Here is an 18,719-nt window from a genome sequence, read left to right on the forward strand (position 1 = left end):
GCTGCGCAGACCAGGGTGTCACAGCGAACAGCAGGCTGTACTCAACACGGGACGGCTAAGCGCTACTTTGCTGTTTGTTTCAGTGTGTGCACACATGTGCAGGCATGAGGACCGTGTGTGTGCACTGCGTGTGCTGTGTACCTGCACATGTGCGTGTCTCAGGGTACCACACATTGCCTTCCCCCCTGTCTTGAAAACAGAGACCCATGAACCCCAACAGGGACGTGCTGGCAGCCCTGCCCCTCACCCTAGGGCCAAGCGAGGGGCCAGATGGATTGAGTGATGCCCAAAAGACACGGGACCAGTGCCCCGGGGTGAAGCTTTCTGAAAAAAGCTGCCGCCACCTCACCCCTGCCGCAGATGGGAACTGCAAACTACCTGCAGCCAATCAGGCAGCCTGCCACGGGATTCTTGTCATAAAGCAGAACCTCAACAGATGAAGCAAAACATGACAGGGTCCTGCCGTGGAGACGCAGCATGGACGCTGCAGGCAGAGAAAGCCCCGGAACCACCCTACCTAAGTCCCCAGCTGACTTGATGTCGATGTTGTCAAAACCACTGCCAATCCGGACGATTATTCGGAGGGCTTTGAACTTCTCCAGGTCCTCTCTGGTCAGCGTGATGGTGTGGTACATCAGGGCCCCCACAGCCTCATTCAGGACCTGGAGCAGGGAGAAAACACAGCGCTGAGCGTCAGGGCCAGTCCGCAGCCACCGACACCGTGCTGGCTCAGGCTGGGCTGCGCCCACGCCGGGAAACTAGCCTGTTGCCTTCAGGCTCTAGCACCTCGAGAACCAGCCCGGACCCTAGGAGTGGGCTGTGTGGATGCCTCCCCCAGCGCCGCCCCTGAGGTTCCGGCAGCTTCCATGCAGCCTCCACCACGGCGTGCGCTTGTGAGTCCTCACCGCTCAGCAACTGCCAGGCCCAAGCCGGTCTCCTTCAGCTTTGGCAGCTGGGCGCGCCCCACTCACATCCGCTCAGCCTCACCAAGGAAACTGTGGGTCCTCACCCCCAAAAGATGAGGACACAGGAGCAACCCAGCCACAAGGACACCCCAGCCAGGAGGACAAAACCACAGAAGTGCAAACGTGGCCCCAAGACCCCCGACGGCCCCTTAGAAACACTGCTCACAATGACCCAGATGAGACGTGAAGCCCAAGGCCTGGTGACACCGGAGGTCCTAGGGCTCAGGTGCAAGGCCCAAGGTCCCGTGACACCGGAGGTCCCAGAGCACGGGGCACAGGCACACACAGCACGGCCAGTGTGCACAGCCCAGCTCTCAAGACCATCGAGTTACTTGTTTCCAGTTTCCGTAGGAGACAGCACCAGGGCTACGCCGGCCTCCCCGCCCCATCCCAGGCCGGCTACCACGTGGTCAGAGCTGCCTCTGCCCCACCGAGGGTCGGCAGCTCCTGGGGCGCCCATGTCCCAGCGGGGAGTGAGGAAAGAGGCACAGGCTACCCACCAGACCTCAGGTGGTCTCACAAGTGGAGGAAGAGCCCCAAGGAGGGTGGCGCACAGCTGTGCCCCACGCACACAGGCTCCGGAGGGGACACTGCAGGGATGGGCCCCGAGTCCGGGCTGTGCTCACGTGTATATATGGGAGTCCTGGGGCCTGGACTTGAGTGGCGCAGCAGGCAGCCACGGAGGTGCTGACTGCCCACCTGTTCCCTCTCGCTTAGCTGGACACAATCCATCCCTTTGAGGCTGGCACGGCCGCCCTTCCCTCCTCCCGGCTGTCAGGGGCTGCACAGACCAGGGCATGCAGGGTCTAGGCAGCAAAGCAGGGAGCCTGGGTCTGTGGCCACCGGCCAGCCAGGACATCCTCCATAAGGAAGGGAAGGCTGGGCACTGCCAGAGTCCACCCCTGCACTGAAGAGCTGAAACTCTTAGCTCTGGGAGGCAGGGCATCCTCCGCAGGGACGCACAGATGGGCAGGTAGCTCTCAGTGGTTCACAGATAGGGCTGACAGCTGCCCTGGCCTCCTGGGAGGACTTCAGGCCACACAGCTCAATCAGACCTAATAAGGTGAGGACACCAACACTGGAGCAGCATCAAGAGCCCACGAGAGGTACAAGGGACTGCCCGGGAGCATGTGAGCACACGGACAGGCAGCAGGCAGCTGGTGCACAGCTAGGCGGTGGGGGCGAGGCTGGACCAGGCCACCCTGGGCTGTGTGGACTAGAGACAGGGTGACCACAACGTCGGGGAGGGGACACCCTGGGCACCTCAGAAGCAGGTGGGGCAGGGGCCAGTCACTTGTAAGTGAAGGTCTGCTGGCGCCCACTATGGGCAGGTGGGGCTTTGCACACCAGAAGTGGGGAGAAATGGACAGTGGCCAGGGAGCCCTGGAGTCGGGGACAGACTTGTAGCAGACGTGCGCTCCGGTGGGCCCCCCCACTGAGGTGTGTGGAGGAGTCCCGGCTGCAGACAGGCGGACAGACAGACCCATGCTTCCCGGACTCAAGTGCAGGTGACAGCCTGCTTTTCATCCTGAGCATTTAACACTGGCCATCAACAGTCTTCAGAAACTGGATTCTTAATCGTGCCATGGTACGTCCCAACACAGAGGGTCGATCAGGTCTATCTGAACATCCCTGCTGCTGGGGCCTGCAGGTTGCTTCCAATGTTGGCGCTTTTGCGATAAAAATCTTTTTTATTGATAAGTTCTTAGAAATAGAAACTAGTGAGTCAGCTGGAAGTTCCCAGCGGCACTGACCAAGGGCTTGTGGACTTCTGGTCAGTGCCAGGCATTCCAGAAGCCCAGTGCAAGCTGGCATCCATTATCACAGCTTTAATAACTTGCCCCCATACATTTCTTGATAAATTTTTTTCATGTCCTCACCCTTCTTTCTACTGAATGTATTTTAATAACATAGTACTGGGTGAAGATGTTCTCAGAGCAGGAATTTGAACACTACTCAGAGACCCTAATACCACAGCCCTGCACATGCCAGGCTGGCCTATGCTCAGCTGCAGGACAAAGGCTACTGGGGCATGGGCTTTGCCAAATGGCGGCTGTGCTGTCCAGAGGTCTGCAGGCCAGGACACCTCAGCTGCTCCATCAGCCTCCAGGTCCATTCCCTTTGCAGGTCCCTTATGTTCCCCTTCATAGTTATAAAGTGGCTGCTCCAGCCCCGGGTATTGCAACAACCTCCCAGGGAGTAAGTCTGTAGAACATAGGTGCAGCCAGGTGTGTCCCTTTAGGTCATGAACCAGTAGCCTCCCAGAAACCACCCTCCACCAGTTGTGTGGCCAGGCTGGTGGCCTGACCCCTCTGCTCAACTCCAGAACAGGGTAACACAGGTCCCAGCCTCGCGGAATGCTCACAGCAGGCCTGGAGAAGGCAGAGTGCCCATTGAGGGTCAGCTGCCATTTGGCTGGAAACAAACCCCCTAGATGCTCCCAGGGGCAGCAGTTTCTGAGTGAACTCACTGGCCACCCACCTCAAACCAAAGCTGGAGTTTGGCTGGTCAAGATGTCCCCTGGCAGGCCGGGCCGGGGCCCCGCACACCCACCTCCTGCCCTGTGGAAAGCACGTGGCCGGTGCAGCTCCACAACCCGCCTCTCCTGCCTGTTCTGAGCACTCCTGCGCTGTCCTTAGCTTGCCAGACGCGTGCACAGGCGTGGCTTATTCTGTGAAACTGCTGCTCACACGATGTCACCCCCGTCTGGATGTTTCTCCATGACAGAGTGGAGCTGGGCTGAAGACTCTGCATGCTTCAAATTTTCACAGAAACTGTCAATGCACCATCAAAAAAAACCTGGCAGTGGCGGTTTCTGCTCCTCACGAGAAATGCGCTCTCGCTGCACCGTGGCCGACGCAGGCCTTACCCAGCCCTGACCTGGTGGTGACTTCCGCGCCTGCCAAGGACCAGGGAGGGGGTGTGCTTAATGGAGAGCGCCGTTTTTACCCAAATACCGCCTCCCTTGCCTGTTTTCTGTTGGGATTTTTCTTTTTCCTATTTATTGGCAAGAGTCTTTCAATATCTTAGATATTAACCTTTAGGTTGTTACACAAATTGAAAATACCCAACCGCCATCTCTCACTTGTTTTTATTTTTTTAACACATTTTTCTACGTCATTGTTTCTAATTGTCATTTAATCGGACTGACCTTTCCTTTCCAGTGCCACATTTTCCATGTAACTTATTACATCTTCTGCTTTGTTATGGCCTCAAGGTAATAAACATTCTCCTTCAAATCTCTCCTCATACTTTCAGAACTTTGCCAAACACATGGCCGTCCGTCCAGACGGTGCGCTGCAGCCTGAGGTGGCTGTCTCCCCACGGCCGTCCCAGCGGCCCCATCAGGTGGGCTGTTTCTGGTCCTGTCCTGTCCACTGTGGCACTGACACTGCCTGACGGTTCCTCCTCGGGTTCTGGACGCGCCCTGAGGCTCAGGTGGACACAGCGCAGCCTGCTAAGCAAGGGGCCACCACACGATGACAGGGTCTCTGTCCTCTTGGCTTATGCCTCGGTACTGAGGTCAGAGCCATGGCAGCTCATCTCTCTGTCGGCCACCACCTCCGGGGACCGTCTTCCACCCCACCACTCCTACACCACCGGTTTTGTGTTTTCCTGGATTCGTGCCATTCCACTGCCTGCACATCCGCAGCACCGCTACAAGGCAGGGACCTTCCGGCAGCCTTCCCACCCCACCCTGGCCTGCAGATGCTTCCAGTTTCACCCAGGTCCATTTGCCTCCTCAGAAGCCCCTTCCCAGAAAGGCCCCGCGGCCCCACCTGCACCAGCTCTGATGTGGAAGCACCGTTTCTGGTCCCCAGGCCTTCCTTCCCAGCTGCTTGGCGGTCTGATCAGATGTGCAATCCCGGACTGTGCGTGGTTTTCCCACAGAAGTTCTGATGCCGGCAGTGTGGGCCGGGCGGTCCGGTCTCCTGACCCTGAACAGCAGAGCATCTCGGGTGCCCTCTGACGTTCTTCCTAGGATTGTGGCAAGAGAGCTGAAATCCCCACTTAGCTCTGGAGTTTTTCCTCATCATCTTGTTGCATTAAGAACATCACCTTCTGTCCTACAGCACCCAGATAACATCCGACATCCAACCAGCTGTAAGGGAAGTTTCTGCTCCTAGCAGCAGAAATTCCTGAGTAGTAAGGACACAATTCCCTCCCACACCAGCGCCTGGAGACATCTCCACAGCCATCGGGGTCCCAGGCTCCTGCCTCGCTGCTCCCCATCCCCTCACGGTCCAGGGTAGCTGCCCAGGCTCCACCCATCACATCGGGTTTCCAGTCTGCAAAGAGAAGGAAGAGGGATCTGCACACAAAACTTCTGCTTACCTCTCCCTTGTCGGAACTTAGTCACTTGGCCACACCTAGTGGCAAGAAAGCTTGGGAAACAAAGTCCCTACTCAAGACTACGTGCTATACAGACACGGGGACTTGAGGGCGTGGCTGGCACCAGCGGACTCTGGCACAGAGCTCCCAGGAGGCCTTTCCATCTCAGTTTTCCCCTCTTTCCTCTGAGATTCCAGCTCTTTCCTCTGAGATTCCTTGACTATCTCCAAGCTTCCTACTACAATTACATTTTCACTCATATTTTTCATTTCCAAGGGCTCTTTCTAGTTCTCTGATGATTCTTTTCCACTGCGCCTGCTCCGTACAATGAGGCGTTACTGCACCTCTCTCCGCAATACGAATTAGCAGTTCTTAATGTTTCTTTTAGTCAAAGAATAAAACAGGATGCCATCTGCCTGTCAGGTGGGGACAGTCTGCTGTCCCTCTGAGGCCCCGCCCCTGCCCTCATCCCCGAGCCAGGTCTCTGTCCACTTATTTACTTGCACCTTACATGAACACAGAGACAGAGTCTCACTCCGTCACCTCAGCTGGAATGCGGTGGCGTCATCATAGCTCACAGCAGCCTCAAACTCCTGGGCTCCAGTGACCCTCCTGCCTCAGCCTCCCGAGTAGCTGGGACTACAGAGCCGTGCCACCATGCCCAGCCTAAGGCAGTTTTGACATATTATGATTTTAGAATAAAACATCTGTTTTGTCTTAGTTTTCAAATTTATTGGCAAAACTTCAGTATTACTTATGATTTTGAAAATTTTCTATCTGTATGTCTTTTTCATTCCATGTATTGTTTTTAATTTGAAATTGTTTAAGATTCACAAGAGGTTGCCAAAATAGTCCAGAGGGCTCCTGTGTGCTTGCTCCACTCCCCACGAGGACCTCGTCCACAGCCAGGTCACTGTTCAAACCCAACGCCGGTGCCACACACAGGCTCAGGTGTGCGTCCTGCTTGGTTTCTCCGTTTTTCCCTCGCGTGCGTGCGCGTGTACCGGCCTCTGTAACTTATCACACATCGATCTGAGTAGCTGCCACTATGGCAGGACACAGAACTGTCCGAAGGCCACACAGAAGCACTTCTCCTTAACTCTTCCGAGCCCCCCGCTTCCCTCAACCCACCCCGGCAACTGTTTCTCGACATCACCTCCTTACTGGAGAATGAAGGGAATGAAACACAACCTAACCCTTCAAAATTAGTCTTTTTCACTGGCAGAACGCCACAGAGACCCACCCAACGCGCTGCAAGTATCAACAGTTTGTTCCTGTCCTTGCTAAGTAGGATTCCACAGCATCTGCTGTGAACCATCACGTGCAGGTTTGTGCAGATGTGAGCGCCACTTCCCTAGGAGCGTGGTCGCCGGGTCGAATTGGCAGTGCACGTTTAACCCTGAAAGAAACCGCCAAAGCCCCTCCAGAGCGGCTGTCCCAGGGCAGGTGCCCAGCAGATTCACTGCACGTGCTCTTCCGTCAGTTTTGGAGATCCTCTGCCACTGTCTCACCACATTTTGTTTCCTGGCCCCTTCCCACCATTGTTCCCTGGGGTTTCCATGAAAGCTGCCTGCTCCTCACTGTGCCCTCCTCCCCACCCTCCGTCCCTCTGTCACCCTGCCATGTCTGGACTGAGACTCCTCCCCGCCCTCCTGGCTGCTGATGCCCAGATGGCTGTGAAATCTGCCCCACAAGTCCTACTTCTGGCTTTGGCAATTTGTAATCTGTAATTACATCCTGTAATTTTTCCTCCTCTAGATCTGCTACCTTACTCTGTAGAGTTACCAGCTTTCATCTCTTCGGCTGTGGTGTCGGCAGTCGTCCCAAGGCGGCAGCTGGAGCCCCTGGCGGTCGTGCTGCCTATCTGCTCCTGCTGGGCTTGGCTCACGGCATCTTCTCTACTTGCCTGCCTGGTTACCTGTGACTGCACGTGCCCCCACTGCATCTTCCTCTACAGAGGGCTGCCCTGCCAGGCACCTGGGGCACAGCAGTGCAGGGTCACCCATGATCCAAGCGCAAGGTCTGTTGTGGATGTTAACAGGCTGCTGCACGAGCTGGCATGGCCTGTTCATTCCCACAAGTTCTGGGCCTCTCCTGGTGGCAGCCTGTGACCGGCCCGGCCCTGTTCTGTCCGCTCTTCGTGGCTTGTTAGATTTTTAAAGAACTTTGTCTGGCTTCTTCATCTGCCATCAGTAGAAAGGCTGTTACTGAATCCCTGGGCCATGACTCCAAGTAGTACAGACTGGCCTATTTCTCATCACTGGGGAGCCCTGGAGTTCCCCGACCAGACACCAAGTGTGAAAGCTGCCCAAAAGCTACCCAGCGCGCACATGAGCCCGGGAGGTGCCGCAGCAATGCTGAGACCGCTGGGTGAAGAACAATGCTCACCGGGCTCAGGAGGAAGCAGAGCATTCTGGCCTCCAGCAACTTGGGCCAACATCCCAAGGACGTGCTTCCTGGGAAAATACTGGTTATGAAGAAAACAAACCGAGAAGCCAGCCCCATGTCCAGCCGCCACCTCCTGACAAGGCTGAGCTGACTATGGCAGGGGCCACTCCTGTCCCCAGTGGCACTCAGACTGACCATAGCCAGAGGCCAGCGCCACATGCATGCTTGGCCATGGCCCAAGGACCCGTTCGCACTCTGTACCCCCCTCCTCATGCCCACACGAAGGTCTGCCAGCCCAGGTGAAGGTGCAGGGTGTTACCTTCTCATGGATCTCCTGCGTGGACTGCGCGTCACAGAAGGCCACGGTGGCCACGTCTTTCAAAATGGGCATCTCCACTGTACAGTCCCGGCCGTCAAGCAGCGCCACCAGGGGCCGTGGGTGCAGGGGCCCGTTCATGATCGGAGGTCGGACGCCTGCAAGACAGGAGCAGAAGGCTCAGCTCCTGTAGCACCGCAGACCAGGCCAAGCCTGCTACGCTGCTGCCCACTGCCCACAGGGGCTAAAGAGGGCCCTCCCCGAGGACCTTCTACTCTGAATGTCCAGTCATGTGGACCTCTATAAAAAGTAAATTAAAAATTGGTGGGAAAGACAACCTGGCCTTTGCTACAGCTCGCTGAGACCTGCATGGACACAGACCGATGGCAACTGTCCCCTAGGGCAAATGCTGGGGATCCTCAGAGACCTTGGGGCAGCTCTGGGAGGTGGGGAGCTGTGCTCCGCCTAGCTGCAGGGCCACCCTGTGAACATGGGAATGTGCAGATTACACGCAAGGGCCTTAGGGAAACACCCCAGTGTGGCTGCCCAGGCCACCTGGCGGATCCCAAGTGTGCTTTCGCAAGAGCCCTGCCTGGCACCGTTTCTGTTTGTAGATTTGAAAAGGCAAAAAATAGTGCAAAGGGAGAAAAGGGTTAAACCCTATTAAAATATACTCAGAATCCCTGACCCTCCCAGAGCAAGAGGTTGAGAATTATTAAAAACCAACTCTTTCCAAATGTGACACAACTAAACCTCACTCGGGGTCCAGCTGGAAAAATAAGGGCTTCGAGGTATAGCACGAGCCCACCCGTCCTGTGCCGGGCAGACAGCACTGTGGCCACCATCACCCCGCACCTCGGGTGGCCAGGCAGCACTGGATCTGGGGTGGGGGCCCAGTCATCCACCCCCTGGAGCCTCACAGACTCACTCCCAGAGACTGAGCAGCCCTAGCAACAGCCGGCCAGTGGGAGAGGCAGTGGAGGGGGCACAGGACGAGGACCAAGAAGCAGAGTGACCGAGCAGGCTCTGCCACAGACCACAGCCGCAGGAGGCCCTGATGGCTGCCCCAGGTGGCCACGCCGCATACTCAACTGGGTCTCCGGCCCTGGCCCGCCTGTGCATGTGCAGAGTTCGGCGGGCGCCCGAGCTGTCAGCGGCTGGGGAGCAGGGAAGTGCCTCTCAGGATCGAGTCACAAGAAAGCACTGTCCTGTGGGCAGGCCCGGCGCAGCTGTGCACATGGCCGCCGTCCACATGCAGCATCAGTCACACCGAGGGTGCTTCCAGGCCAGAGTGGACGCCTGCTAGAGATGGTGCACAGGTCTCCACTGACCACCCAAAGCTAGAATGCAGCTGGGTTTGGGTTTGAGGCTGCCAGGCCAAGGCTCCAGGCGCAGTGGGGCCCATACCCCTGTGCTGGCCGCCACACACGGCTCCTCCCGAGGTCCTCAAGCTCCAGCTTGTCCCAGAAGATGCTGGCCATTCCACCCACTTGCCTCCTCCAACGGTCAAGGTGCTGGGACCCACCCAGGCCAGCTGCTCCCCAGGTGTGGGATCTGCAGTCGAAACGAGGAGGCGCTGGCAGCCTGTGGTTTGCCTTTCCCTCCAGTTCTCTCTAGACGAGCGCCCACCGCGGTGCGATGCTCAGTACCCACTATGGACACGGCCAGCTGTCTCCACTATGCCAGACGGCAGGGACATGTACACATGCAAACATGGCTTGGAAAGGAGTTACACCTCACATTGAACGCCATGTGTTTAGCATGGAGTGAGTTTATTATTGGCATTTTTAAGTGAATTGATAAACACCCACTCTTACATTCCTCAGCTTCAGTTTCTGATGAGGCTAACGTGGACAGATATAACACATGTGCCCAGACCTCTCAGGGTCCTCAGCAGAGTGTTTGAACCCACACCCGCACAAGGCAGCAGACGCCTCACCTGTGGACCTCGGAGTTCAACCTGGCAGGAACCCAATGCTCAGCTTCACCCTGCAAACAACTTGGCCACATGAGAACTGCCTGGGGAGAACGCCCAGGTGCTGGTGTGGCCAGGGCCCAGTCCCTCATTGGAAGGAAGGGGAGGGGCCCTGCAGTCCAGGGGGAGCAGTTCAGAATGCCAGGCCCCACCATGTGGTGCCTCCTACCACCACCCACAGAGCTGCCCCAGACCACCAAGCCAGGGGTCTCCCAGATGACATGTCCTTGGGCCCTTGGTGGGCTCGGGGGACATGCCCAGGGAGGTGGCCAGGCGTGACTAACCCACGTTGGACTAAGTCTCGCAGTAGCAGCACCGTAACCTAGGACTGTGTTCACTGACTCTGCACTTCCAAGGCCTGAGAACACAAAAGGGGCAAAAGGAGCAAACTCAACCACAACCTGCGGTCCTGCCCTTCTTGTTCCCCGGCCGAATGGCAGGTGGCTGGGATTTCCCCATCTTCATCTGGGGCTCAGCAAGGCCCCAAGGCCCCACCCCTGGTCTACTACAGGCAAGACCTGGCCTCAGCACCCACCTGCACGCCTCTCTGGGGATCCCTTCTGACAGAAGCCAACAGCAGATGCTGTGTGAAGGCCTAACCGAGGCTGCGCTCTGCTGCCTGCTGCTGGCGGCCCACTGGAAACACAGGGAAACCCCCCTCGGGGGACAACCCATGTCCCTGCCCAGCGTACACAAGCTGTGGCAGCAGTCGGGCCTGACACCCACACAGCCAGGCCCCCCAACATTAAGGACAGTGAGGTCACACGTCCCCAATGTTCCTCCTTCACATGTTCGCAGAGAGACCGGCTTCAACCTGCTCAGACTCCAGGACCCCTACCAACCTGACATTTCTTAATATGGGCTCGGTTTCCACGACCATGAATTCGACTTTTCAAAGCTTTTTATCTTCAGAATCCCCAGGCAGAACCGCGTCCTGTCTCGGAGCCTCATCCCACGTCTTTAATTGTCTCGAGCCAAAGCACTCACGCTTCTGATCCACGGCAACCACTGAAGCCTGCGTCGGGTTCAAAGTCTTACTAAAAATCAAACACAAGAGACACATTAAAACACCATCGAGGGCCAACTAAAACTCTCAAGCTCCAGGAAACGCCACCAAAAAAGTGAACCTTTTTGCTGCTCTGCTAACACCCAAGGCGCCGGCTGGGACCTACCTGGAACCCAAGGGCTGCTGCCGGCCAAGGGCCCCTGGCTCCTGCCACAGACAGGTGAGATGCCCACCCTGTATTTGTGGTTCCAGGCCTGAGGCTGGCCCCCAAGGTCACCCGGACATGGGAACAGCCACCCCCATAGCCTCTGGCCCCATCCAGACCCCCCAGCATCCAAGAACCAGGAGCTGAAGGCACAGAGTATGCAGCTGCCTAGGCTGGGGCAAGGAAACTGCAGAGATGGGTCTGCCTGCTGGTTCTGGAAGCTTCTATGCCATGTTGCCAATTCCTGGGGTTCTGTGACCAGGCAGGGACACTGGACTTCCAAGGAGGCTGCCCGGAGCAGGGCCTCGGGATGCCAGCTCCCCAGTGTTCCACCCACATTGCCCACCCAGGCCCTGCACTAAGCCACCTGCCATGCCTGCATGCAGTGTCCCAGCAACAGTCAATAGATTCTCCCCAAAACAATGCTCAGCACAGGGAGCTGAGGGCGTGGGCCATGACACCCAGACACACACAGGGCAAGGAGCACCTGGGGGCCTTCCTGCCCGGCAGGCAGCCAAGACCTGTCAGGGATGCAGCTGGGAGGTTGGGGGTAGAAGTGAGTGCCGATTACCCGGCCCTCGGAAGAGTTCCTGAGCTGCCCAAGCGCCTGCTCCCCAACCCTGGCATGAGCGCTCCATACAGGGGCTGACCCTAATGCAGGAGGAAGGGATCCTGCCTCCAGGCCAGGCCGCATGACCTGTGCTGAGGCCTCCTGCACTACTAGGCTGCATGCCCAACACCGGTACCCTGCACGAAATAGAAACTAAAAGGACAAGAGAAAACTGCATGAGTGTACGCACCCCGCTCCCCATCAGAGCCAGCTCTGCCAGAAGACAAAGCACTGCACTATCCACGCCTGTTCAGACTCATCAATATGGTTTGCTCTAGCCCGGTACTGGTCGATGCTCATCAGTACTCATCAATACAGCTTATTCTAGCCCGGTACTGGTCAGTGTTCATCAGTACTCATCAACAGAGCTTATCCTAGCCTAGTACTGGTCAGTGCTCATCAATACTCATCAATATAGCTTATTCTAGCCCGGTACTGGTCAGTGCTCATCAATACTCATCAATACAGCTCACTGTAGCCCGGTACTAGTCAGAGCTCATCAATACTAGTCAATACTCATCAATACGGCTCACTCTAGCCCAGAAATAGTCAGTGCTCGTCAATACTCATCAATACTGCTCAATGCTCATCAGAACTGGCCAATGCTTGCCAGACTAGCCGCTCTGAGGGAAAGTCCAGGTGGGAAAGCCCACCCCAGCCGCCCAGAGCTCCTCAGGCAAACCTGCAGAAGGAGGGAGGGCTGAGGACTCCGGGCGAGGGACGCCCCGAGCCACGCAGAGCTCCCCGGGCTGTGGGGCTACACCCTGCACTGCAGGGGCCCAGAGCTACTTGCTCCCCTAAAAACACCAGAGGTTCAGGGTAGATGGGGGCCCCCATCCTGGAAATACCCTGGGGCAGGTGGGGGGCAGGTGCGGCCTCCTCTACAACGGGACAGCTCTCTCCACCACCTGCCCACCCTTGGGCCACGACTCACCCACGAGGCAGCCCCCATGCCCGGCAAGGCCTCCCTGCTGATGGCTGTTGTCCAGTACTGTGGCCCCAACTTGGCACAAGGCCCAGAGGCCCTCGGCCACCTTGCCTCACCTGAGAACTGGCCTCCCATGGGCCTTCCAGGGGTCAAGGACTCTGCACCTGCTGAGGATGGACCCACCTGTACCTGCCCCACTCTGAGGTGAAGGCAAGGGGCCCACCTGCCCCAGCCCTTATCAGAACCGCACAGCCGCACACACCTTCCAGCCTAACGATGCGGGTGTCTGAAGAAAACACAAAATGGGAAACCTGGCTGTTTCCCACTTGCAAACACTGGTACCTGCTCTGACTTCGTAAGAACACACACCAGGAAGCAACACGGGAACGAGCGCAGGTATGTGCCAACTCTGTACCCTCTTCATGATTTTTATGTAAACCTGAAACTGTTTTAAAATAAAAATTTACTTTAAAGACAAGGCAAGAGACAGCAGCCCCTCCGGGTACCCTGGTGACAGCAGGTCCCAGGGGGCTGCCACAGCACACCAGCCAGATGATCCCAGGGCCTCCTGGCACGTCACCAGCTGCCCGCTGGGTCCTCCCTCCTGTGGGCCACGCCTGCCCACTCAGCCCTAAGCCATGCGTGTGTGGGTGTGCGTCTTTCCCACCGGGCAGTCACTCCCGGGAGGGACTAGGAGGTGTACCTGGTGCTCCCTCCAACAACCTCAGCAGGACCATGCTCCTGCTCTGGGCTGTCACCACCCCAGGCTGCGCCAGCCCCGCCCAGCCAGGACTCCAGCATCCCAGCCGCTCACACCTGCCAAACTCAGCTGTCCCAGACTCACCCCAAGCAGCCCCTCTCCTCCCCAGCTTTGGTAACAGGCCCCACCCCTCCTGCTCAGGCCCAGACTCAGCAGCCACTGGTGCTCTGTCCCCCGCGTCCCTCCAGCCTCCCTGATCCTGAGAGCTCCCTCACCCCCATGGCCTCATCCTCTCCTTGTCCTCATAGAAGACAGAGCACATTGTACCTCTGCTTAAGACTCTCCAACTGCATCCCCAATCCTGAGAATGAAACCAAGCTCAGCGCAGCTCCTCCCCCTGCCTGCAGCCAGACCCTCCGCCAGGACAGCCTTCCCACAAGACTGTGCGGCCAACTCCTTGGGCCATCTGCTACCCCCTCCTTAATGCCACTGCCCAGAAGGGCTCCCCTAAAACCGGAAGAGCCTTGCCCTGTCCCGTCCCCCTCTAGGTATTACTCTAGGCTAGAAAGTTGGCATTGGCCTGGGTAGCCTTCTCTGCTCACAAAGCTGTCCTGCCGGCTAGTCCCCCCCAAAACAGCACCTGGCCGTCCATGAGCCGTTGCTTTGGCTGTCCAGGCGTGGAGGCACGAGGACTAGGGCCTGGCTGTGCTGCCCAGGGCAGGAGCTGACCCAGAACCCTTCCCGGCCGAGATGGAGCCACCTGCTGCCTGGAGGGTACCGAGCTTCTGCCGGGAACAGGCCAGAGAAGGTGAGGAAGCCCGAGGGCAACGTGGAACCCCTGGGCAGAAAGCACAGAGCCATGGAAAACTGACACCAGGACGGACACTGCCAACGTCACCCTGACACAGACACGGTACTTCTGGGGACAGCATCTGTGAGAACCAGGGAGGCACTCCACTCCTCGGGGCCTGCTGGCGCTTATACTGCAGGTCAGGGAAGACATGGAACAAAAACTGTGCTAAAAAGGCACGATTTACCACCAAGACTAATCCCCAGGGATGTCCTTGACTCATATGTCCCCAGGCATCTATGTGCATGTATGCACAGGTATCCTGTGGGCTTTAGGACACCTCAGAACTCCTGCAAGAAATGAGAACTTTATCCTCACTGAAAGACACAGCACGTTATTTAGGGCTATCGTGCCCTCCCTGCCCTTCTAAACGGAACATCCTGAAGATGTCACAGGATGTAGAAGTCACAAAACTTAGATGCCTCACACTGGAGAACAGGCCTCCATGTCACGGATGAGCAGTCTGAGCCACACCAGGCCTGGGGAGGTGAGGGCCACCCTGGGGAGGGTTCAGAAAGGGTCGGCTGCTGTCCCGGCCTCTCCCCAGCCAGCCAGTCCTCACTCTGCTTCGTTGCCATGAGGGCTGGCAGTGGTCTGGGGCTGACCAGGGATGCTGTGGGATCACCCAGAGGGATGACGTGGGTTAATATTCAGCTGACGACGGGCTACCCAAGAGATTTCCAGCTTCGTGGGGGCAACACCAAAGTTTCCTGGAGGCAGAGGCCATGCACGTGTGCGGTCCGTGATGTGGCGGCACCTCAGGGATCGCCCTGCCCGGGGCGGTAGTGCACCAGCCGCTGCGGCAGACACTGGAGCACTCGAGGCTGCGGATGCCCGGTGACGGTCAGAGGACCCCAAGAGAGGTGCCGGCAAGCTTTCCCTCAGGTGACATGGTTAAATGGCAGGACCAGAGTGACACAAATGGCTGCCTCCTCCACATCCTGGACACCCTGGGCTTTGAGCCAGGCCTCAGCCCTGTCGGCACCACCAGTCCTCCCTCCCACTGCTAGCAGACTTAAAAACTGCAAATCGTTCTAGGAGTCACCACAGGATTACAAACCCTCTCAACACACATGCCTTTGACTTGGGCACTCCACAGGGAACATCAGATCACAGGTGGCACACAGATCTACCCACAGACGGGTCCTCAGTGACATGCAGTGGTGCAGCAGAAACTTCCCAGCACCACTATACCAAGCTGCTGACAACTCAGTCCAGGCTCCTCTGGGGCGCTGGCCACATGAGGTTCAAAGGACAGGTGACAAATAGTCGGCAGAGGAAAACCTGAAAAACTGTCAGGCCGGTGCGAGCCACCTTGAATCGCACACAGGACCCTGAGGGAGTTACTGGCCCTCTCTGAGCGTGGGGCCTTCCTCCTGCAGAAATGGTCACTTCTGCCACAGGGGCTCCTCCAGTACACATGTATTAAGCATGTACCAAGTGACAGTTTGCCAGACAATCAGTGTCCAGATAGCGGTGCCCCAGCCCCAGGCAGAGGCACACGGGCCGGCACCTCCGGTCACTCCTGAGCCGGGCCCAGGCCCACAGGCTAGGGCTTGACCTGGGACACTCGCCAGGACCTCAGCAGAGTGGCAGGACCAGCCCCGCCCCCCAGCCCGTGCACCCCAGCCAGGACTCCCCACCACTGTAGTGTCCTCAGGTTGACATGTCCAGGAGGGACATCCCCAGCCACGAACCCATCTCACAGAATTCCAGGGAACCCACGAGCCACCCTACTTAAGGCCGAACAGGATGAAACCGCACATTGGAGACATGACGGAGGCCCCAGCAAAGGCCGGGCAGTGGGAAGAACATAAGAGTGCTCGAGTGGTCGGCGGAGGTGCCCATGGGAGGCCAGATGCAGCCCAAGTGCATGTCCTTATAGACAACACCCAAATTAAAGCACGTGCCCAAAGACGGGCGGCAAAACCACAGAAAGAGAAGAGGCACCTGCAGCTCTGGCAAAACAGACAAGGCTGTGCCCAGATGAGACACAGTGGCAGCACGTAGGCAGGGAGACCAAGCGGCAGGAGGCAGGTGGGATCCTAGCCGGAACCCACCTCCCTAACAGCCCCCAGGTAGGCAGAGCAACACTGACAAACTTCTGGACGAAGGGCGGCTCCGAGACTGCAGCTGTCCTCAATAACCACAGCAAACACTTGGCTCCTGAGCACAGTGCTGCCCCCAGTGCCCACTGCATGGCCCAGCACGGCCCTGAGCACCACACGTGCTCATGGCTTTGACCCGCACATCACCACGGTTACCCCGTGTTGCAGATGGGGACACAGAAAGGGCACACCCTGGCCAGGGTACAGCCGGAACCTGACCCCAGGACACCCACACCTGCACTCTTGCCCACTGTGGTCACTCCTCCAGGAGCTCGGCAAGGACACTGCTCCCATGGGAGCTGGCCTGCACACAGCTCATGGGCCCCCACATGCCAACACGGGGTGGCGGGGGGCGGGGGGGTTCCTTCTCTACACTCTCCTGTATACCGAACATGTGCTCTGACGTGTTTGTACACACGGTGAATGGGGAACCCAGGGGACATGGGGAGTGTACAGACACGGGGGCCCTGGAGGAAAGGCTTGGGCTGGATGAAGCAGACCACCCTGTGCCCCCAGCCCGCCCACCGTCCTAGCTCTGGGCCTCACTTACAACCTGACTCACTCACCACATTCCTGATTGTTCAGAGCTGGAAAGAAGCCTGACCTCCTTCCCTCTTCCCTAGCTAGAACATCATTTTGTCCTGAGTGATCAGGAGGAAACCATTACCACGAGAAGGGGTCTGGGCCCTGGCCAGGTTGCCGGCTTCTTCTGTTTCCACACATGGCACTGGCTCTAAGGTAGCCCTCCGTGGCATGCCCAGAGGCAGAGGGCTGGGCTGGGCACTCAGCCAGAGAAAGTTCTAGCCTGCAACCCTGCCCACTCAGGTGCAGCGGTGGCCTCCTCCCTCTCACAGGCCTTCGGGGAGCCAGGAGCCTCTGGTTCTGACTTCACAGCTGGAATGGGCACAGCCTTGGGGAGGATGGTGCGGCCAGGAAAAGGAAGAAGCCAGAGCAGCCCCTCATCCACCCAGGAGCCCCGCCCAGCCCCTCCCCTGCCACACCCTGGAACCGCCCCTTCCAGGACGAAGGCCCAAGCTGACATGGCAGGCTCTGCAAAATGGCCACCGGCAGGCAGAATGGCCTGCTAAGGTGCTTCCAGGGCCAGGGCCACGACTAATGCCTAGCCCAGAGTCAGCAGCCCAGGGGCAGCCCAACCGAGCCTACTCCCTCCCTGGCCCTCAGCCCTCAGGCTCAGGCCCCCCAAGTGCTGCATTTCCTGCCAATGAGAGCACACAGCAAACAGGGAAAGGTGCCCTGGTGACAAGCAGAACTGAGTCCAAATCGCTCCCCTCCCCCGGAATTATCAAGGTGGGAACCGGCGACCCAGAGCAGAGTGCGGGTGCAGAGACCACGTGCAATGGCTACTTCGGGCCCCCGGCTGAGGGCCGTCAGGGGAAGGGCTGCCCTCCCCATCAGCTGGACCATTAAGATTTTACACATTTTTAAAAATGGATAAACAACTCAAATGGTGATCCGAGCCCTGCTACCAAAACTAAGCACAAGAACAGCCATGACGGACAGGCAGCTGAGCGCCTGCTCTTCAGGGACAAACCCCCGTGTGAGGGCCACAACCTTCCCTCCCCTGCCACCACACAACCAGCTGCTGAGAAGACAGCTCTCTCTTTCAAAGCAAGTCACTTGGAGTTAATTTTGCGCAGTGAGCTACCAAGCAGGTGAAAGACACAGCAGCATGTGCCGCCCTCCAGGAAACGTAACCGGGAGAAACCTGGCATAAGGCTGATAAATCAGGCTGACCACCCAGGCTGGTCTGGCTCCAGCAGGTGGACTGGACAGGGCTGGAGCCAGAGGCCAGGTCTTGGGGCCATGGCCAGAGATTGGGGTCCAGTGGGGCGGGGGCCAGGTGGGGCTGAGGCCTAATAGGACCAGGGTGCCTGGGGCAGTCCCGGGGTTCGGTGAGCCGGCGGTCCGGTTGGGCTGAGGGGTTTGGTTGGGGTGGGGCCGGGGTCTGATAGAGATGAGGGTCCGATGGGGTCCGGGTCTGGTTGGGGTGGGGCCGGAGGTCCACAGGGATAGCCCCCAGGCCCGCAAGCCCCTTTGTGTCACCTGCGCGGGCCGAGGGCGGGGCGGGGAGGGACAGGACATTGGCGCACGCGCACTTGCACGTCGCTGCTCGCGCATGCGCACGACCCTGACCCCGCCCGCGGCGACGCGCGGCCCCTGGCGCGCACGCGCACTCGCACACAAAGGCGGCGGCCCCGCGGGCGCGCGCTCGGCCCGCCCCTGGGGTCGACCTGGGTTCCAGCGGCTGGGACACAGTGTGTGTCCCTCGCTCCTGGACGCCCCCCGCCCGCCCGCGCCCCCGCCCAGCCCCGTCC

At 58.3% G+C, this 18,719-nt stretch overlaps 1 protein-coding gene across 5 annotated transcripts in view; it reads right to left on the reverse strand.

The window, feature by feature from the left end:
* The window catches only part of CTBP1 (C-terminal binding protein 1), a 33,412-nt gene that overhangs the window by 14,378 nt on the left and 315 nt on the right, over positions 1-18,719 (reverse strand). For 2 of the 5 annotated variants that reach the window (XM_012663671.1, XM_012663670.1), the window contains exons 2-3: positions 8,005-8,159; positions 518-662 (exon numbers count right to left, since the gene is read on the reverse strand). In XM_012663671.1, coding sequence (XP_012519125.1) covers positions 518-662; positions 8,005-8,159 — 300 coding nt within the window. The other 3 variants (XM_012663674.1, XM_012663675.1, XM_012663672.1) reach the window with 3 other exon arrangements.

Source organism: Propithecus coquereli, unplaced genomic scaffold (genome assembly GCF_000956105.1).
Source record: "Propithecus coquereli isolate 6110/MARCELLA unplaced genomic scaffold, Pcoq_1.0 Scaffold821, whole genome shotgun sequence".
In the NCBI taxonomy this organism is placed as follows: domain Eukaryota; kingdom Metazoa; phylum Chordata; class Mammalia; order Primates; family Indriidae; genus Propithecus; species Propithecus coquereli.